Source organism: Phymastichus coffea, unplaced genomic scaffold (genome assembly GCF_024137745.1).
Source record: "Phymastichus coffea isolate CEN01 unplaced genomic scaffold, Cenicafe_Pcof_1.1 PCOF00236, whole genome shotgun sequence".
Classification (NCBI taxonomy): Eukaryota; Metazoa; Arthropoda; class Insecta; order Hymenoptera; family Eulophidae; genus Phymastichus; species Phymastichus coffea.
In genome coordinates this window covers 31,734-53,856 of record NW_026707047.1, presented here as the reverse complement: position 1 = coordinate 53,856, position 22,123 = coordinate 31,734, and the positions used below count along the sequence as shown (strand labels likewise).

General features: G+C 35.5%; 2 protein-coding genes and 1 long non-coding RNA gene across 6 annotated transcripts; 1 reads left to right on the top strand and 2 right to left on the bottom strand.

Annotated features, from left to right (window-relative positions):
* The first annotated feature begins 161 nt into the window (after window positions 1-161).
* Window positions 162-4,257, top strand: LOC131674387 (facilitated trehalose transporter Tret1-like). Its single transcript, XM_058953032.1, has 5 exons — window positions 162-301; window positions 380-947; window positions 1,027-1,231; window positions 1,306-3,586; window positions 3,657-4,257. The coding sequence occupies exons 1-4, from the start codon at window positions 232-234 to the stop codon at window positions 1,921-1,923; spliced, it is 1,461 nt and encodes a 486-aa protein (XP_058809015.1). The 5' UTR covers window positions 162-231; the 3' UTR covers window positions 1,924-3,586; window positions 3,657-4,257.
* A 70-nt stretch (window positions 4,258-4,327) lies between these two features.
* On the bottom strand, window positions 4,328-5,931 carry LOC131674388 (uncharacterized). Its single transcript, XR_009302813.1, has 4 exons — window positions 5,599-5,931; window positions 5,406-5,540; window positions 5,183-5,312; window positions 4,328-5,109 (listed from the first exon to the last, which is right to left on the bottom strand). It is a non-coding gene; the product is annotated as an uncharacterized LOC131674388 (long non-coding RNA).
* A 3,050-nt stretch (window positions 5,932-8,981) lies between these two features.
* Window positions 8,982-19,314, bottom strand: LOC131674385 (PHD finger protein 19). 4 transcript variants are annotated; one of them, XM_058953030.1, is made up of 11 exons: window positions 19,125-19,314; window positions 18,079-18,219; window positions 17,597-17,794; window positions 17,328-17,516; window positions 17,073-17,245; window positions 16,802-16,997; window positions 16,481-16,722; window positions 16,214-16,399; window positions 15,092-15,338; window positions 14,018-14,527; window positions 8,982-13,866 (listed from the first exon to the last, which is right to left on the bottom strand). In XM_058953030.1, exons 2-11 carry the CDS (start codon window positions 18,205-18,207, stop codon window positions 13,369-13,371), a joined length of 2,568 nt encoding a protein of 855 aa, XP_058809013.1. In that variant the 5' UTR covers window positions 18,208-18,219; window positions 19,125-19,314; the 3' UTR covers window positions 8,982-13,368. The 4 variants fall into 4 exon arrangements, with proteins under 4 accessions (XP_058809013.1, XP_058809011.1, XP_058809014.1 ...); XM_058953028.1 differs by having other exon boundaries at window positions 8,982-13,869; window positions 19,125-19,313; XM_058953031.1 differs by having other exon boundaries at window positions 8,982-13,869; window positions 15,092-15,314; window positions 19,125-19,313.
* Between the last annotated feature and the right edge of the window lie 2,809 nt (window positions 19,315-22,123).

Below are 22,123 nucleotides of genomic sequence, written 5' to 3'. Positions count from 1 at the left end.
TGGTAGTAAATTTGGCTTATTCACTGTCTACGTATGGCGTTAAGAATGATAAGATTCGCGTTTACTCATATGCTATAAATTCAACAGCGTATCCTCTTATCTATTCTACATATCGTTCTAATGATCTGTTCTCACTTGGTTTTACCGTCTAGAATGAGAGAGCAATATCAAATTGGTATCGCTATAGTAACGTTCATTACGAAATTGTAGAAAGGAAGGAGAATTGAGAAAATGCAAATTTCCACAAGTCCAAAGTCGCAAAATCATGGGAAGGCACGACAATTCGTTACCGCAGTCATTTGTGAGTACGATATCAGATATCACGATGAAATTCGTCAACGAAGAAATGAACGAGGCTCGAACGGATGATATTTTACAGTGAACTTGGCAACAGTCTCATTCGGCATAAGCTGCGGCTGGTCATCACCCGTGGCGCCGCAATTACGTTCGAGTCATTCGCCAGTTGGCAACGCAGCAGCGAGCTACGATGAAATCGCCTGGATCACAAGTCTACCGGCAATAGGTGGTTTCGTGACAATACCTTTTTGCGGCAGTCTGAGCGAACGAATCGGCCGCAAAAACTTCGCCATCTTATCCGGCCTGCCGCACATCGTCTTTTGGCTACTGAAAATCTTCGCGCAGAACCTGAATTACCTGTACGCGGCAAGATTCATCAACGGAATGGCAATAGCGATGACGGTGTTCATCGTGCCAGTCTACACGAGCGAAGTGGCCACCGAAGACGTACGCGGCGTTATCGGTAGTTTATTGCTCTTCTCCATCAACATCGGCATACTGTTTGCCTACATAGTCGGCGCGTTTCTCTCCTATCGACTACTTGGCATCCTCAGTCTTATCTTCCCGGTGGTCTTCGTTGTCGCCATGACTTTTATACCCGAGACACCGGCCTACCTTGTACGCCGACATCGTCCAATCGAGGCTCGCAAGTTTGTACTCTTCCTCTCGCAATCTTATCGACCTTTCTCTAGCTGCTACGAGTATCGATGACTTGTATCACGCTTGCAGATCGCTGATGTTCTACCGTGGCAACAATCGAGCTCTCGTCGAGCAAGAATTGTTCCATCTGAGATCCACGTCGTCCTCGTATGATCATTCTGCCAAGACAGATGTGAGCTTGAGTGAGTTTTTTCGCGATCGGGCTTCCCGCAAAGGTCTGATCATCTCGATGGGACTTCTAGCTGCTCAGCAACTGAGCGGCATCGTCGCCATGGTAAGCATACATTTACATTCGTCGATCCCGCTCTTGCAGGACTGCTTGCTCTTTTATTAATAATTGCTTTGTAGACAAATTACGCGGAAACGATCTTCAAACTGGCCGGCTCGTCAGTTTCGTCGGAGATCTCCTCGATAATAGTCGCGACCATTCAAATCATTGGCTCGCAAGCGTCGACGATGTCGATGGAACGAGCTGGTCGACGATTATTAAGTCTTATTTCTTGCTTCGGTATGGCTAGTAGTCTCGGCATCGTAGCTATCTTCTTTCATATGCAAAAAAACAATTACAACGTGAGTTCCATCTCCTGGTTACCACTGATCGCGCTCTCGTCTTTCATTATCGCATACTGTTTGGGCATAGGACCGGTGCCCTTTGTCATCGTATCCGAGGTCTTCGATTTGAAAGTCAGTAGTTTAGCGACTACTCTGTGCTTCGCTTTCTTCTTCATCATAGGCTTTACGGGACTAAGAACCTTCGATCTGATGATGCAGTTTTATGGGATTGATAAATGTTTCTTCATGCTTGTCGCTATTTCTGTCACCAGTTTTGTATTTTGTTACTGTTTTCTACCGGAAACCAAAGGACGCAAACGCGAAGATATCATTAATGAGCTTACAGGAAACGATAAAGTTAGGCTCGCTTTAGACGTTGACAGTAAGTTGCTTAAGAAATTAGAGTCGGTTTGAACTACAATGTCATCCTGTGTATTTTTAGATGATGGCCAATTTTATTTATATATATTTAGGAAGTTTGTTGTTGTATTCAGAATTGAAATGTTTGTAATTTTTTATGTTTATTCGATTACTGTATTTATCTTTCTGCAATTATCGGTTTGGGCTTCGTTCTGTGCGTCTCATTGCCGCATAATGGGGCGATAACGGAAATAAATAAACCAACAAATTTCACGGCTTAGAATTTAATTCATGATTAACGATCTATAAAGTGCTTAATTCGTACTAACGATGAGCGAATCGTTGACAAATAAAAAGTAAAATAGAATCAGTCTCATAATGCGAACTGAGTTAATGAACATCAATTAAGTGGAACTCGACTCGTTTATCGTCGATCGATGAATCGCTTTATTTCTTTTTCCGGAATTCATGATTGTTGAAGATTTTTTATTCGCATTCAATTAATGTACTGATCGCAATCTACTGACGCAAAATTTGTTAAGGATTACGAATCCACTATCAGATATAAATTAAATAACAATTTCATCGAAAATTCTGGAAAAAAATTAGAATTTTTTACTACAGCTTACTGTGATGGGTTTCAAAGAGGATAACACAGTTAGAATCGTTTACATTGAAAATATGTATAACATGATATTTTTACGTAATCATTCAACTTTTGAGTCCATTTCGGTTCTATCCTACTGTGGGCCAAATGCACGATCTGTAAATTGACAAGAAAGGATATTTAATTGCTTCTCCTTCGGATGTCACATCGATTTTTTTGTTTACAATATGATCATTCAAATGTACGATAAATTGACTCATACTGTGATAAAAAGTGATCTCTTTTGTGAACTGTACATTAAATTTATCGTACTTAATTATTTACCAAATCATTTCTTAAAAAGTTTATTTTACGATTAATCCACCAAAAAGCACTTCTTTATAATATCATTTAATGAAAATATCTTAATCTATCTTATGATGATTGTGAACTGTAGAGTAATTTGAGTATTCAAATAATTGATACGTAGTTTTCGTTGAAGAAATCAATGTAAATAGTGCATTACAAATGATCGGTGCGAAATGTAATATAATGACATAAAATAATGACATAAAATATTGAGAGTGATTTTGAAACGAAAAAACACGACAAGCAATAGTAAAAACACAATGGAACAAACATTTAGAAGAAAATTATGTATGCTTGGATGGAACTACCAAACAACGGCAATAACGCAAGTTTTCGCTTTATTACTTTCGACAAGACAGAGGCTACTAATTCCAGCAGTTATTTAACGTTCAAAGCTTCCAATTGAATGTCAAATTAGGAATTTAAAGCGCTTAAAAAACGCGAAGTGAAATTTGATCAGCACACATTATTAACCCGATTCGAGGCACAGTCATCCTTACAAAATCAGCTCGAAGCATGACAGTCGTAAAGTTTGTCCTAGCATCAGCTTTGTTGATCGTTGGCTTTGAATCAATCTACAATCATGGATCCAGTGCTTGAAGAGAGAATTTAAAAATCCACCAAATTACACTGATAATCAATTGAAATATGAATTCAATATCAACAAAGAAAATGTAGTCGAGACGCTGATGACTAAACCAAACCTCAGCCTCGAGCTAACAAGAATTGTGGTGTTTATGAAACTGGTATCATCGTTAAGAAGTAAGAATATGCAAATCTGTTCTTAGAAGATATCTTACAATATTTTTTATCTAATATTGTTTTATTGCAGATACAAAAAGGGAGAGAAAATAATAGTGATAGTGAACTTAAGTGCCAGTTATACCGGCCACTTTTAATTATCAATTTGTCCAGCTAAAGTGGGACAATGACATTGACAAGTCCAAAAAGTACTTCGACAAACATACGGCGAAACTTGCCAATGGTGGCTACAAATACTCATCGGCAAGAACCATGATTATAAAGTTGTGGTAGTTCTACCCCCGAACATTACTTATAAACGTTGTACAATCTGACAACATAATAAAACTGTTAACAACTAAGTCATACGTGAGATAAGAATGACAAAGGCATTAAAATGACAATTGTGGAAATCTAGAATTTTTCAGACGTTGCGCCGACGTCAGTATTTCGTGAATTGGTTTTTGTCTGGTAATTAATAAATGATTATTTGAGCATCTTTAAAAGAAAAATCTTACTGACTTTGTTTATTCAAAATTTTCGAACAAACAATCAAGAAAACAACAAACACGAAATTAGTTATAGCGCTCGCCTAATTTTCAAGTATTGCCAAAATTAGTCGAATCGACTGTATTTTTCTATAATTTTATAGATAGATTGTTGATCGGAAAATTTGAGAAAATTAACGCATTTCACCACATCATAAAACATTTAATATATATTGAGTAATTTGAGAATATAAATTATACAAATTATAAAAAGATAAAAATCTTGCTTCTACTTCAAGTACTACTTGACTGATAATAATTGATAATAAATAATTGATAATAAACTGATAAAAAGCTATTAATTTTGTTTAACTTGGTAGTTGCCGAGGTAGGGGAAGACGAATGGATGTGGAAAGGTAATATCAGAATTTTAACTCGATCATGAAATCAACGAAGAGAGGCGCTTTGATCTTTCGATAGCCGTCTATCTTCGTTTGACAAAATTTTGTAATGGATAGGCAACCAAACCGAATAAAATCAGTAAGTCTTAATATTTAATAGAAATTGAAGACACAAATCATTTGCCATAAGAGCATATGAAAGGAAGCGGTAGAAATGTAGTTTTAGAAGGAAATGTGTATTCAATAAATCTTGAATATATACATATTCAGATTGAATGTGTAATTTATGTTATAAATATGCACTCAGATAATTCAAGTTGCATAAATATGCGTTAAGATAAATCAAGTTGATTGATCTTAATCATATGTATGTTATTTCGAGTATATTATAGATAACCAATTACAATGAGCAATAGCAATTGTTTTTCAAAATTTTCGAAATCGTCATTTTGATACGTTTTTTTTAATTTGAAAATATCTATGAAGATGTTCATATCGCTTTCAATGTTATCTTTATTCCTTTGATAAGCCTTTTTAATTCTTTAGCAATTTCATTTACTGCAGACGTATTGACTTTATTTAACAAATTGAAATTCGCGTGCCAGTGATTTGGGAGTTTTTCTTCTTCAAGTTTAAATTGAATTCGACGAAGCATCTGTATAACAATGTAACTTATTTATTTAGTTCAGATTCACCACAAATATTAAAATAATGTCTATTCTACTCACATGTATAAATACAGCCATTCTGGAAACTCGAAGGTGAAACAGTCGAAATCTAATGTCGTCTAATTTATGCATGAATACCGATTCTATAAAGTAACTTCAAATTATGCTGTTTGTGTACGTCTCGTGATGTCTATATTTTAAAAGTAAATAAGTTGTCATCGATATCACGTAAAAAAAACAATATATATTTCCTAGCCGTTGAGAAAATAATACTTTAACTTACCTTTGCCAATCTTATAATTGGTTTTAATTGACCATAAAGTAGCCGTTTCTTGTCATCGTAAAATCCAACCCGATATAAAATATTTTCATCTCTCGTACTGTCGGCTTTCAATAGGTTTGCAATAGTGATAAGTTTCTACAAAATTTTGTTAATTAACTTTTGGTCGTTTTGGCGGATTTCCATATGAACTTACGTATTCGTTGCGAGCACGGAAGCCACTTAAAGACGTGTAATTCTGAAGAACTAAACATGGCACCATATCGACTTCCATTTTCCATCGGTCATTTATTCTTGTGATATTGAGAGTGAACACGGAACCAGTTGGTCTGAATCTTATCCATTGAAAGAATTAAGAAAAATCAATTCCATCGCAACGCGATTATTCGATAAAATATGCTCATTACTTACGCAGTAAATATGAAGGGGATTAAGTAGCAGTAATTGCAAGGGAATTAAGAGCTCTGTGAAGTGTCCTGTGAACCTAGCTGCGAAATTTATTTTCATTCAAATAATTATTTTCGTTCAAGTCAAGCCAAAAATTTTAGTTACATCTTCGTTGCAGTTACATTGCAAACGGTGAAAAAAATTTTTTTCTCTTCACATAATAAATGTAACTTTGTCTTTCTGTGCTTAATCTCAAGTTGTTTTTAAATAAATTATTAAAATGTTTTATGCTCGATGAATTCGTTTTCAATTATTTTTATTTTGACTTAGGTTTGAGTGTCGGTATTTGTATCTATCTGTATATTAGAAAGGAACTCAATGAATGGCGTACAATATCCGTATCATTATATGGTAACTATGAAAAAGTACCACAACACATCTTGATCAATAGATCGTGTTAAATTGACCATTAAGCATAAATCATACTCATCTGGTTCGCTAACTTTCAAGTTTTTGAAAAAGCATACTGTACATCCTGAAAGAGATCATTAAAATGGCTATCTACTCGTTTCATATGTGGTATAATTTTTTCAATTACAATCTGAAAAATTATAAATAAATTAAAGTGATATTTGATAGAACACAAATCTAGTTTTCTAAAAATACAAATATACACAAGCATAGTAATAATATTCATAAATATCTTTATTTTATAAAAAAAGATTATTATAAAATTATTAAAAAATTGTTTCTAAATTTCAATGTTTGCTTTAATGTCTTCGGGTTTTAATTTAACCATATATTTGAATATTAAATGTAAAATTTCGTTATTTTTAAATGTCTAGTATCTCGACTGATTGAATATTCTAATCTGAAACATATAATTACATAGTAGAAAGACTAATCTTTGTTCCTTGAATAAATTTTGAGTTAAAATAATTACCGTTGTCCACACTTATTGTATTGAGCGTCAGACATAGATACTCCTGAGTCTTTTTTAATGTGCTATTCTTGTAACTTTTATTGATTTAAATAGTTAACTTCATCTGATAGGTCATACCCATCATAAAGTTCTTATTCCTGAAAGAATAATGTGATAAATTTAAGAAACATTAACAAACTCAATTAACAGAGATTAATTTTCACTTTTTTTCGTTATTTAATGTACTCATCAAACATTGTATAAGTACATCTTAGAATGTTTCAGTAAGCAAACTTGTTTCATTACGTTACGTGCTTTAAATACGAACCTACTATAAAGTCATATTAGTCAATTAATACTAAAGTTTTATAATGATTAAAGTACCTGATACGGCAGTTTTGATAATCGCTACCACGCCAAGATAAACTGGTAGAATCATTCTTTTTTTTTATTTTCTCAACTTGATAAGCATAGATACGCCATATCTGCTTGCGTTTCAGCTTTCACTTTATGACTCAACCATAAATTTAATGGGAAGTTCAATGGTCGCGTATTTATATATTTAGAGGGTAATTTCACCTGGATTAAATATATGTCTTTTATTATAATTCAATAAAATATAGATATTTTAAGAGTGCGAATAATCTATTCCATAGCGTATTCATATAACAGTGTATTAACAGTAGAAATTTCTTGAAATGAATGAATTTTTATGTATCATAATTACACGTCATACTTTTAAGTTCTATAAAATATAAAGGTGTGATTCTTGTATGAAAATGTTTGCAGCTTATTCAGCAATATGTAACCAAATTTTATCTCGAATAAAGTGGTATCATACATACAAAAAATAGCTATGATAGTAGTTTAGCCTAGCCTACATTGTATTTGCAAAATATTGATGGAACCTTTGATCAACACTTTTTCTTTAATCGTTATAATCTCTATTATCTTTATATCTCCAGGAAATTGTTTATTTATTCAATTTGTGTAAAATATATAAATTTTTTAATTATGAAAATCGAGTTGTGTCTTCATATATATTTTAAATATATGTGAGAATTTGAACACAAAGGGTCGAAAATAAAGGATGAAATGCACTTATAATGGATGCATGTTTAGAATTTATTGATAAACAGAATAAACTGATTGGCAGCTTTATGAAAACACAAAAAATGTGGTGTAAATCACACGTTGAAATAATAAATTGTAAAATGTTTTTCAAAAAATAAAAATTGATCGATCCATAAGTAGTACCTCTGACAAACGCGCCGAAAACTGTTGTCAATTCCTTTAATTCCTTCTTCAGACTACTGTGGAATTGGTAAGGAATAAATACGCGAGTTACGTTTCAAATAGAAGTTCTATCACAAATGACAAGGATTTACAAAGTGTACACCATGCGTGTGCCCCACAATACATATATATATAATCTAAAAAACGTTACTGCTTTATTGATAGACTGCAAATTAATGGATTGATAAAATGTTGTATATATGTACTATCTGCTGAGCTTCGTATAAAAAAATGTTGCTCGATAAAGCCGTAAAAATTAGAAGGCGCAAATATAGCTTTAATTAAAACGCGATGAATTTATTTATGCAAAACCTTTTTCGTACTGTTCAAATTGAAAACACAAAATCATTGACGAAAAATCTTTATTGAAGTGAAAGAGCACCATCCGGTCGAACCATCTGTATTTGAGAGAAGATTCAATCACGATTGAAATCAGAGATTTGTCGGTGTGTACAATACGATACCTGATATTTTGTTCTTTGTCGTTTATGTATATTGAACGAATCGTCAAAGTGCACACAATCTTTTATACCGTGAGAGTGACACTTTAATTTCAATGGAATAACATTACCGACATCATTGCGTTGATTGACATCCGATTAAAGAGCCGATTTATGTGAAAGACAAGACCCAATGATGGAATGGCAGATCTTTGCACACTAATAAAAAAGAAAAGAGATGCGTAAAAAAAGCGTATCTATTTATTTATACATTTGGTATTTGTCGTTATATGAACTTGATGAAGTTACAAAAAATACAACTTCATCCGTAGTTCCATTTGTCATCTTAAAATCCCACCCCATTTGGTCGTATGGATTGTTTCGTCTTGAGCCCTTCCACGTCATCAAGCTTACTAGCTTAACGGCACGTTTTAACATTATTTTTTATTTTGTTTGTTAGCAATAAAGCGATTTTTGGGGCGAGAGTAAAATACGCATATATTTTGAAATGATGAAATTGTGTTTATTACCGTTTAAAAAGTGTAAGTATTACTACACAATCATCACACCAGTCTTCTTTATAAGTTACAGCATGATTCGTCTTTACATTTATATATAAATTTACCTCGATTCTCATTCCTCGTGCTGTTTAATTATATATAAGTTTAAACGTTTTCTCATTCACACCGCATATTTATAAATCTACTAAAATTTTGCACCTTACAAGATCACTGTGGCTGGTAAACGCTGTTCTTTTCTTACAAACGCACATTATTACAAAATGTGCAAACGTGTTTTTCCAGTAAAAGGTATACGTTATCTTTACAATACAATTCTCTTTTTTTCTCATACGCATGAGGTTTCCGTCGTTGGTGCACATACGTAAGTGACTTTAATTTTCGCTTGCAATGAATTCGAACGAAACAAAAAAATAAAATAATGAGGAGCGTGCATGAGGCAAATCAAAATAAATATAGGATGTTCATTACACATTCTACACGTAAAATGATTTATTATTATACTTTTTACAAGTGGCAGCGGTTTTTGCATAATAATCGACCTCTAATCATTAACGATCTACGAAGTACTTAATTCGTACTAAAGATGAGCGAATCGTTGACAAATAAAAAGTAAAATAGAATCAGTCTCATAATGCGAACTGAGTTAATGAACAACAATTAAGTGGAACTCGACTCGTTTATCGTCGATCGATAAATCGCTTTATTTCTTTTTCCAGAATTCAAACTTATACGATATAAACTTAATGATTAAGTAAAATTTATGCGAACAAAAATTACATTACAAAACTATAACTTCAATTATTCCATTTCCACTCAAATTACTAACGTTATAAAGTTAGAATTCGTTCCTTGTTGCGTACACTACGTTTTTTTACACGATAAGGTTCATGCGTAATTATTTGAATCAAAATCAAATTAATTATAAAAAACATTCAAGAAAGAAACTAATGATTTGATAACTGAAAAGAATACACACATCACGAAATTATCCTGTAATTGTTGTACATTGTACTCAAAAATTAAAGTAGCTAAGATAAAATAAAATCGCACTACAAAAATGAAACAGTCATATTTTTAGTATAACATCGATGGCTTTACAAACGACACATTTTTACGTGCATATACAAAGAACACCGTATACTCGCATATTTATTAAAACAATCATTGAAAATGAATGTTAACTTCAAATTCGAATTTGGAAAAAAATGCACAAAATATGTTGTCAATAACATAAGGCAGCTCGTCCTCCCCCCAAATTATATCTATATTTTAAATATTCTGCACCCTATTACGCATCTTTTTTCAAATAATTACCCACTTTTGTGCGATAAAAAATGGCGGCTTGTTTTCTGGAAAATTGCCATGTATTGAATTCTGACCATCTTCACTATACACTATGTTTATTTTATATGTTGCCTCATGAGATGTTTTATTTCGAATATTTACATGAAAATTTGATCGTGAAAACGATCGTCTGCCGTAATTTTAACTAATCATCAAGCATTCATAAATTACATACCAAATTGTTTTATGTTAACAATGTCCGAAATTGGATGCTGACGAGCAAAGAAAATTAATTGAATTTTCCACTTTTACATCACAAAAATAAACTTCGACAATCAAAATACAATCGTTTTGCCATGATTGAAATTTTTGTCAATATTTCAATCACCCATACGATATTTAATAAATTAGTCGTTCTCTAAATAGTTTTGCAAATATTATTTGCAATTCCTCAAAACAATAATCTATTTCTGATAATCAATCATATACCTAAATTTGCTAATTTTATAATTTCGTTTAACAAAAAGTCTTCAGTATTTTTCAGCTATACTTTTTTTGGAATAATCATGCATTCGAATCAATTCCAGCATCAGAGCTTACATACTAAACGTACACTCGCTTCTCTAGAAATTATCACAAACATTCGTACAAATTTGAGAATCATACAAATGCTATCGTGTATATATAACTTATCTAACCTGGCTATATACTCTATTCAAATCTTAGACATAAAAAAGAATCATCATTATTTACATTACGATACTGGCAGTATTAATTATTCGTCTATCTTTTTCGACTTCCATTTTTATTTACGTAACAAGTTCGAAAAAACCGTCTAATTGTCGAAAAACTCGGTCGAACTTGTTAGATTACATAGTTGATCGACTTGACAATAAGTCGCTTAATGTGTATTAATGTACTCTCATCGATTTTTACAGAGTGTAAAATCGTTGAAAGACAAGTCATCAATTTTTTCTCGTAAATTTTGAGGCAAAAGCTCAGTATACATTTCGTAAATTTCCTACTTTATAGATGTAAACCGCTCCCGAAAGCCTTTGGAATTTTCTTTTCGAGTACGCTACTTAACAATTACGACCTAAATCATTTAAGTTTTTTAGTCTTTACATTGATAAATTTTGTTATAAATTGTAAACACCTCATAGCCGATAATTTTTCACTGAGAATACTTCATTGAAATCAGTTTGGATATTACAATGATATGTTCTCAGTTAATATGATTTTTCAATTTGTTAAACTTGTTAATTAGTTTTTTTTCGAACAAGAATCATTAAAATTTTTAATTCTTCAAAACCATTATATTCAATTTAGTTAGGAATCAATACACGAGTCGAAATTTTAACGACTCAAAAAACAATTGCCGAAACGCGACAGCATACAATTAGAGATATATCTCTTTAAACTCCGTTCAGATCAGATTTGCTTTGGTCAATAACCATACGATACGTACAAAGGTCTTTCAAGTTGGTTTACTAATGTTCTCCTCTATTTCTCACCTATAAGTAAAAGCGTGCTAAGCTTATGCCTCTGAGGTAAGCATATTTAATGATAAATAATTATAAACAACAGTCGAGATTAATCAGAACCTAAAATTTAAAAAATACAATAAAGAAACAATATCGCTGGATTACGGATTTTTGCTCTCACATAAGTAAGAGTTTGTATAATTAGGCAGTGTGAACTTTACCATTTTTCTTTTTGCCTCGTTGTCTTAACATGTGGTATTTTTTTTACATATCTACGATCCCTTGGCGGAATTGAACATTATTTTATACATAAAATATTACCAGGACGTGATCAATTATGGCTGTTGAAACAACAAGAAAAAGTACTTGTAAAAATTAGGTTGCGACTTTCTAAAGCTTGAAGAACACTCGAAAGAAAATTAAGAACAAAATAAAAGAGCAGATTTTACATATAAGTTAGCGTAGGAAAAGGGTAGCATGCTTTTACAAAAGTATTTCACGACTTTTGAAGATTATCACGACAGGATCCCATTACGAACAATTGAATATACACAATAATTCATGCTACTATGAAAGTTTTCTCAATTCAATTACAGTCGTAATAAACTATCCAAGAAATTTTCATTTATAGAAACTGTATATAAAGTAAAATCTTATTTTTCTCATAAAGGTGCATTAATTGTCAGATTAAGTAAATGCACAAATACAGTTCGAAACTCACGAAAAGTATGATTTCAGCTTCTTTACAAAAGGGTAACCATTGGTTATATTTTACGCGTGATTACATAAGACTTTTGTACAAGTATACGAATATAAATATTTTTGATCCTGTAGATTCATTCTTTCATTAAAAACTTGAAAAAGATATTGGATCGACTTGAGTTTAAAACAACCTACATTCGCATTATTACCAAAAACTACTTCTACACTTGTATCGAAAAATAATCTCCAATGATTTCAATTCGATTTTCATTTGTATCTATTAAGTTTTACATCCGTTAACTTTCAGAGGAACGACCAGTTTTATTGATTTTTTTCTATCGTTTGACTTTCATTTTATGAAAATTCGCTGAATTACATCACATTAAAGTTAGTGGCATACTTGATCGGTTTTCATACTGAAAAAGCAATTGAACAATATAGCTAAATATCCGCAACAAACAACGAGATCTTCGGAAAATGCTTTTGAACAAATTTAGAATGTTTTCCAATTGGTGGACGGTTTTCTTGTTAACCAGTTGTCAATACAATACGTGAATAATATAAAATTTCTTGCGGTAAGTACTTTATAAAAAACAAAAAAATTTAAGCTAGACAAAAATAGAATAAAGATAGGTCGACCAGCGACAAAATACTTTGACAAACTCAATCATGCAATGTAAATTTGTTCTGAAGGATTCCCAAAGTCTCATTAAAACAGATCTTGTTTTATCGTTATCATGTAACGTTAAGAACAAAAGTAAACTGTGCAAAAAGTTCAAATATTTTGCCATTCATTATGCAAGAAAAAAAAAGCATCGAACAATTGAAAAATTCACGAAAACAAATAGTAAACACTCGAATCACCCAACCCAGCTTATAATACTAAAGATCTGTCTCGAGGAAAAGTGAAATGAAGAAACGAACGTTCAATTACGCCATGGGACTATCCCATTCGATAAGATACTGCGGACATCCGTTTGGACCAAGTCTTTTGCCCTTGATTGTAAAGTTCTCGCCAGAAGCAATCCTATTGGCAGCGCCAAAGTACACGTTGACAGAGGACTTCAGGTCATCTATGGAGATGTCCGGTGCATTTTGCTTGACAGGCGAACACTTTGTCGGTGAGTTTGGCATACTACCGCTGCAATTGCCACACGGCTGTGACTTTTTGACGGTTGCTGATACTGCTGGCAGTGTTGCTGACGACGAGTTGCTCGACTCATTTTGCGGTGGTAGCAACTTATCGGTACTAGGACCACGTTGACGTAGACGACGACCATTCAATGCGTAGTCAACGCAGTTGCTGATTTGATCGCTCGATGGAGTGCTAAAAGAGCTTCGCAGGTTACGATTGAACTCAGTGTTTTTCACTTCGCTATTGCGTGCTGGAATGATCGCTGCTGTCTTGCTCGCTGTTTGCTGATAGCTCTGCTGTTGAGAAATCCATAAAAAATATGCTTTGATTAAATATTTAGTATTATTAATTAGTTTGAAAAAAATGTGTGTGCTAGTAGGTTTAAAGACTACGACATTACGTGAAATAAATTTCTTATTCAGGATTTCGATTAAAGAAACGTACCGAAGACTGTTGCTGAGGCGGCCTGCCGCGTCTATGTGTCCTCCTCCTCTTGACCTGGCCATTCCTATCGATAATAATGTCTTTCTCCGACAGTTGCCTCTTCGCAGGCCGAACGATCGGTGGCTGTGAGATAACGGGTGTCAGTGGCAATGGCAGTGTAATCGGAGATGGATTGAAAGTTGACTGTGCGCTACTGCAGCTTGAACCATTACTGCACGACGACGATGGTGTGACGACACCTAAAAGTTCACTAAGATTCCTGAACGGATTGTTCTTGCCTTCAAAGTCTTTCGGCGGCGGTATAAACGAGTCTAACGTGCCACGAGAACTCGTCTCGTCGCCCGACGTGTCGGCCGGCGTGGATGGCGTTGCCAGTTGAAGTTCGAGCGAACTAGGTACCGAGACTTCGGATATTCCCGAGGATGTGGTTGCTGGTGGCGTTGGCGGACCCGAGACTGATGTCGGTGGCGTTGGTGGCAAATCGCTCGGTTCTGCATTCCGGGATTTGCTCTGTGAAGATTTCAATAATAATTATTTTACTTATTATTAACAATGTTTTGTTTTTTGATGAGAACCTTGTATAAAAGTTTGAGCAAAAGTTTCTTGAACACATTTACTCGCGTCATGAACGAATCGCGCTTGTCAATAAACACGTGTACGCGAGCTGTACTGGTTTTCAGGGTTATAATTTTCTCTCTCTTTTTCTCTCGCTGATAGCGCAGCTGTATTTTGTTTTTACTATCTGTTGCGCTCTGTCCTCGTATGATTCGTCCTTGATCTGTTTGTTTTAGATTATTTGGTCGGTAAAAATGTAGACGTTTCAGTCGGGGACTTAATGTTTATCGGAATGTTTGTACATCGGCAGCTTTTTAAATATTAACATCAAACAACGCACTTTCGTAGGATTAGAGAGATTATTTTACAAATCGCGTTTTAAATTTGGCTTTTAATAAAAGAAATTTTTTAATATATCGGTTACTGAGAAAAACTAATGGGCCTTAGTAGAAGATTTGTATTTAACAAATGCCTAGCTTTGAAAACTTTTTTCTCAGTGCAAAAAAAGACAAAATGTACCTTAGCAATAGCGTTCTTGACGAGTTTCCTAGCCTTGCGTATCCTCGCCTCCCGCATATCCTGCAGTTTGGTCGAGCCTTGCTCATCACTCTCCATATCACGTTTTTTGTGTTTGCGTAGTATTCGTTCGCGCGAACTACCCAACGCCATGAGTCGACGTCGCCTTTGCAGGCTGAGCTTTGGAAATGGCACGGATTTCTTCACAAAGCCACCGCCACTATATCTGCGGGTCAGTTTTTCGTTATCGCTAGATCAAAAGCGAAACGGAAAGAAAAAAGTTAATAACCAAAAGAAACTAAAAAAGAAAAAATACTTCGAAACTATAAAAGAAAATTTATATAAAGAACATTTAGATGGTTTGGAATCAGTGAAGAAAGGTGTACGATAAAGTTCAAAGAAGAATATTTTTTGCATAGCAATACATATACAAATTGAGTGACGGATTTATTTGATTATGTCAAAAATAGCATGTTTGTCAAATATTAATTTAAAGAGATAAAACGTATTTGTAGAATTAAAGAAACGATTTTTTTATAGATCAAGTAAGAACGTGTAGGTTTGTAATATCTTGCAATGTTTAATATTGGTGGAGATAAATAACATTGACAAAGTTTTGAAAGACACTTAATATTGATCAACAACAAAAATTAGCAATTGTTTGAATTATTTTTTTGTGACGCTTGTAGTCGAAAATATGTATACTTTATTTGTGAGGTGTTTAATGAAAACTTCACAAAGAAAAGCAGAAGTAAAGATGAGGCGAAAAATATTTATTACGACTGATGATTAATGAACTGAGAATGAAAGCGTTAGTTTTTAGACAAATAATCAAAGCAAAATAAATCAAGCAATGTGAATTTTATTTATAAAAAGCGAGAATAAAGTCAACCACATTGTACGAAAGCAAAATAACAATTAGAACTAGTGAAAGTTAAAACTAACAATTCAGAAAAACACGTAAACAAATACAGAAAAGCATTTTAAAAAACTTAAAAAACAGAAAGCCAAACAAAAGAGAGTATTTTTTAACGCAATTCCAATGTTTTATAATGTTATAATTTACTTCACGCAAAAAGAACCATGGTAAAAAGCAGACGGAATATATATTGAAGCTCTATGTACCTTTCTCTTAAGGTTTGAGTGATTTGATTAGTCGGACTCGAACTAGAGCTTTGGTCAACCTCTGAATTTTGATAGATTGTACCCCGCATAACAACGTCTGATGGATTTACCGCGATCTCCACACTTTCAGCTAAGCTTTGCTTCAATGTGTGTAATTGCTTTGTACTTTCTGGCAAAGCTACAGGCCTAGAATATTATTTAAAATTGAAAGCAACATTGACAACGAGCTCACATTTAATGCTTGTTTATATGAGTTTGTCAACGTACTCAGTAGTGGGAGAAAGGAATTGCAGTCTTTTGCTGGCGCCCCAACATCGTCGCAAAACCGAGTCATCGATGACTCCGGTTGAAGGAAGATTGACAACTGGGCATGGTGGCGGCAATCTCACCCTCAATCCCCAAATTGTCGTGCGCTTTTTTATTTCTCTACCGCACTTAAACCTATTTCTATTATTTGTAAGTATCGCGAGTATGGATTCCTTACGGACTTGAGCAGTCACATCGCGGATCTAAAAAAAATACAGAAAATCACGTTAGCCCAATTTAGACTATGGAACATTGAGTTATATAAATTAAGGAAAAACTTACTCTTGGAGGTAACTGCAATGTGTTCCAGTTGTCATTTGCGTAAGGAACAATCACAGTATCCAAGTCATAGTACTTTTTCGCGTTGTACACTGTTAGATTGTACAACATTAAATGTACAAGATCAACCCACTTTAATTCTAACCGCCGTACAAATTCCTTGCCGTAATTGCACATTGAACAAACAAATACATAAAATCTGAAAAAATATGATTTTGTTTATAAATAACTGAAAATTAGAAAAACAACTAATTTTGGTTGAATCCCTGTATACCTGTCACCACTATACAGAGGGTAAGTCAAACAGCCAATACATTTCTCATGAAACCATTGTTTACAACGAGCACACTGCAACATCTGGGTATACCATTCACCATTTAAACCACAATAACAGTAGATTTGCTCAGCATTTACTCTGTGATGTGCATCCCAGTTCAGCATTTCAGGCTACAAAAATTGAAGTTGATTATTTGTTGTAAAATTTATTTATCCTGAATGAATAAGTACATGGCTTAAAATAAAAACTTACATCATACGGTAACTTTGTTTTATCATCTGGGGGAGGAAGAGGTTGATCCCTTCCACTGCACAGTTTCCTAATGTTTGGTTTGACCATAGATTTTTTAATTTCTTTAGTACCCTTAGGCTGCTGAGAGTCACAACATTTTCTACATTGCCAATGTGCATCGGGAAGTGTTTCTTCTTTTTTGATTTGAGGCTGTTCATTAAAATATTATTCATAATTTCAAGCATTGAAAATTTAAGCATTGGTAAATAAGAATATAATCTTGTTCTTACCAGATGGCAAAACTGGTGATACCCCCGGCCACATTTATCACATGTAACAATGTCATTTTCTGTTTTAGGTTGAGACTTTTTACATAGGACACATGTGACATCTGATTCTGATGCTAATTTTGTCAGCTCTTTAATTGATGACCAAGAGGATGTGTTATCCAAAAATTTAACACGACATCTCTCTCCTGCCATGTCCACCTATTGAAATGGTACATATTTGATATATTTGAAAAAATTACAGCAATGAAAAGCAGATGTTCAAGACAGTCTTCAAGTGAGGTTAGCATTGTTGGAGTTTATATTCAAATGCTTTACTAATTTATAAAGAGATTTATTAAAACGACATGTTGATTTGAACATACAGGATCAAGTAATAATATATTATATATATTTGCTCCAATTAAGTTAGTGAATGTTTAGTAAACTTATAGTAAGGAGTGTGATTCTGTCATAAAAATTATGATAAAAAGTAATGTTTTTACCTCCACAATTGTTCCAAGATAGTATTTTCCATCTTTGTGCTGAAGGAGAACATCTTCACCGTGGACAAATCCAAGGCGCTCCTTTGTTGTACTATCTGGCGATGCTGAACTATCTTCAGATTCTGCCATTTTTTACTTTATCTAATGGATAGCATAGAAAAAAAATTTCTTAAAAATTTCTTTTGATAATCAAAAATCCACATTACTGAATCCTTGCTTTTAATTGGTATAACAGTCAATTATTCATGTCAACACTATAAGTAATTTTTAATTTAAGTACCTGCTTGTAATGAAACATTGACACATTCGAATATTTTACGATAAAGTAAAATAAATCTTAATAATATTCTATGGTAATAAGATATGAAAGTCATGTGGTCTATAAAATATGCATAAAACTAATAAAATATAGAACAAAATATCCACTTTGTATTACAATATATTAGTGATTATATTATATAAATTGTTATTATATCTTCTAATTCTCATTCATAATTGACTGATCATTTCAAAAGCCTGGTTCTATGTTAAATTCATCTATGAGAAAAAAAACGTTATCAAAAATATTATGAAAAATTCAAGAGACAAGAATGTTGCTGACCATGTTTTGTCTAAGCTCAAGAATCATTGAGTAGGTAACCTTAATTAAACTATGAATTGAAAATTGTTTGGAAAAACTGGTGAGCCCTTGAAACCACAATTAAATAACCACTATATCATAAAATAAGGTGAAAAGGAGAAAATTTGTTTACTAAACAATCAAACCCAAAAAAATCACTCACCCGAACCTCAACACACCGTGTTTACATTTCGCCACAACGCTCATCTGCAACTTTCTCTCCGGAGGAAATTCCTCAAGAACCTCGGCAACAGCAAATACCTTAATAAAACCACACCAGCTCTCTTTCTCTCTCCACACACCCTGGACCTTCGCACTCACATATACACACACAATACACAACACATGCAACATACAGTCATACACACATAGGTAGATTCGGAAAAATCGTTAGAGTCGCAATCAGCTGTAAAGGAAAAAAACATACCTCAAATCACGAGCAAGTAGTTCTATACCCTAGGTATCCTCGTTCTCATGATCCTCGTGAAGGCGTCCTTAGTTCTGTTGGCCGGGTCGTCGCCGCCACCGCTGCCGCCATCTTCCACGGGGAGAGACACACGCACAGCTAGCTATATCTCTCTCTCTCTCTCTCTCTTCGCCAGTAGACTTTAGGCCGATTCCGCAATGTAACCGCCGCCTCGACGCAAAGATGGCGAGTGTGTTGCTTCTCTCACTGTCTCTCTCTCTCTCTCTCTCTCTCTCTCTCTCTCTCTCTCTCTCTCTGGCTTTTTTACCCCCACCAGCAGGCATCTATATACCCTCGCGCTATATCTCGCTCTCGACGCGAGTCCTTTTATTTTGAGAACGCCGCATTTTTGCGATAACCGATCAGCTGGTCCCGACCAGCGCGTGTTTTGTCCGATGACTATTATTGTGGGAGGCTCTTTTTCGACGAGGGTGCGCCGAGCTCGGGTTTCCTGTTCGAGCGATTTTTCAGGTGCCGGGAGCGAGCTCCGTGTACGCGATCGCCTCCCATATATCACGCATACGTATTTTTTTTACGAAACAACGCTTTTGGTTTTTCGGGATAACGAGCGCGGTCGGTGCCTGGAGTGCAGGACGCTTCGCGTTTTGTTCCAAACGCCACGATAATCATGACTTTTACGATCAATCATCCCGTGCATTCCAGATCTAACATTCGCGCGCTTAATAACGAGGAGCGTGACGTCAGGATGCTTTAATTGTTCAATGAACTAATGACGCTTGGCTGCTCGTGCGCTTTCAGGCTGCTGCCGCGTACATGCGAAATAAGATGAAGAGCGTTAGATTGAACCGAGCGGTTCGTTACGCGCGTACAGGCGCGTCCAGCCACATGTGGCAGCTGTATTTTACCGATGAATTCCGCGTGCAAGCTGTCCATTTTGACCTGCCCGCGAATGCTTTGCGGAAGTGCAGAATGCGGTCTATAGGTGCACGTACGTATAAACTCGCACAAGAGTCTCGTCAACCTTCTTTATGATGTTTCGGTGCAAGGTGGCACGCCCGTTCGAAACGTGCGCCTGACGAATAATCAACATTTCCAAAATTAAAATCTTGATAGTTCTTCAGAATCTGGTTAGCGAGGCTGTTTATTCCGATGCATATTGTGAAAAATTCCCATACATTTAGTTTTCACCTTTTTCATCACAGTTGTTCGTTCGTAGCGGGTAAAACAATCAAAGCTCGATTCGAAAATTCGTGAAAATCTTGGCACAATTGTTTGTCAATGCAAACGGCGATAAGTTATAAATAATACAGCTTTACATACAATTTTCTTCTTTTTTGCCTTAATTATACTTAATTCAGCTTTTGAGGGCAAGTTTGATAAAAAGTTATGAGCGACCGAAAGTCAATTTTCAATTAGTTATAATACTGAAAGTTATTCCAATTGATAGTTTACCGTTAAATTACACTGAATATGAGAGGAATTCAATTAAAAATCTTTAAACGGTCTGCATTAATCAGTAGTGACCTAAGGTATACAATGACTCCGAGTTTGCGAGATATCCTATGAAATATCGTTAAGTTTTTGGTATTTTTCATGATACTTCTGATTGAGCATAGCTCCGAGCATCTTTCGATGTTATGCGTAGATAATAATATGGACGGTACAAGTTCATTTGTATACATGCATATAATACAACTGAAATGCAATCATGTAGATGAAAGTGGCCGCGTGGCAAGGATGTGAAAACTGTCATTCGAGCAATTCTGCCGAAGCGCGAAAACTGCGAGCTGCGACAGGAAAGAAAATCAAGTTCGAGGTAAGACTCGCAAGGTATATGTAACTGTTCTCTCTAACCGACTGTAATCCTGCAATTTCATTATTACCTCATACCGTCAATTTTTCCGCGTAAGCAAGCGACGCGAAATACAATCTTCACAAATTACAGAAGAAAAACGAAATGAAAAATAAAGTAAGATGAAAAATCGCGCGAGCCAGGAGGAAGAAAAAAAGCTCCGGACAAAAGCGGCCGTCACATAAGAACGCGCAAGCGACTTTGCATTCTGCCTGCGCGCGCGCTCTCTCAGCGTAAAAATGGTTAATCGGCATGAGGCTGGCAACGTACACGCACGCACACACGTACGCGCGTCGTAAGCCGGCAACGTTTCAGCGGCAGCCTAACGTCACACGTACGCTCTTGGCCGCGAGAGAGCTCTCCTCGGCTACTCGGCTCGCTGCGATGGGTTTCTCCTTCAGCCGCCCGCCGCCGGCCACGGCCAGGCCAGTTCGGCCCGCTTGGGAACTTCACCGTGGCGACCTCTGACAGCCGGACGCACGGCGCCACTCGCGCGTCAGCGCACGCCTTTTCTCGCCGACGTTATTGTTGTATCGCGCCGGCCCGAATTTTCATCTCGCGTCCGCGGCCACGCGCCCGTCCACGCTCGGCGGGAGCGCGAGCCGTCCTCGCTATCGCGGCCCTCCGAAACGACCATCCGTTGCCCGCGCGTCTCTCTCTCTCTCTCTCTCTCTCTCTCTCTCTCTCTCTCTCTCTCTCTCTCTCTCTAGCTCGCGCCCGTTTACGTCTATCCATTCGCACGCTCGAGATCTCTCCGATCTCTTTCTCTCCTTCGAAAAACCCGAAAGGGAGGAAATTTCTTCTTCTTTTTCTTGTACTTTCAAGCGCTCGATAAGCATCTTTCGTTGTGACTTCTGCACACATAGACAGAGGGAAAGCACGCACTACTTCCGAAATTAAGCTTGCTACGATTTATGGCTTTATTTCCTCGTGGATACATCGGACGCCTCGCGCGCGACCATAGCTGCATTGTTTCGACGCGCGGTGTGACGATGCGCTTTTTCGGCGATCGTCGAGAACACACTTGGCCTGGTACAGCTAATTTCCGAGGCCTCTTCGATTTTGCATCATTTTTCATCTTTCGAAGGGCACTTTGACGGACATCGTGGCGAGAAATAAAGCAGACTTCTTTTTTCATATTCGAGGT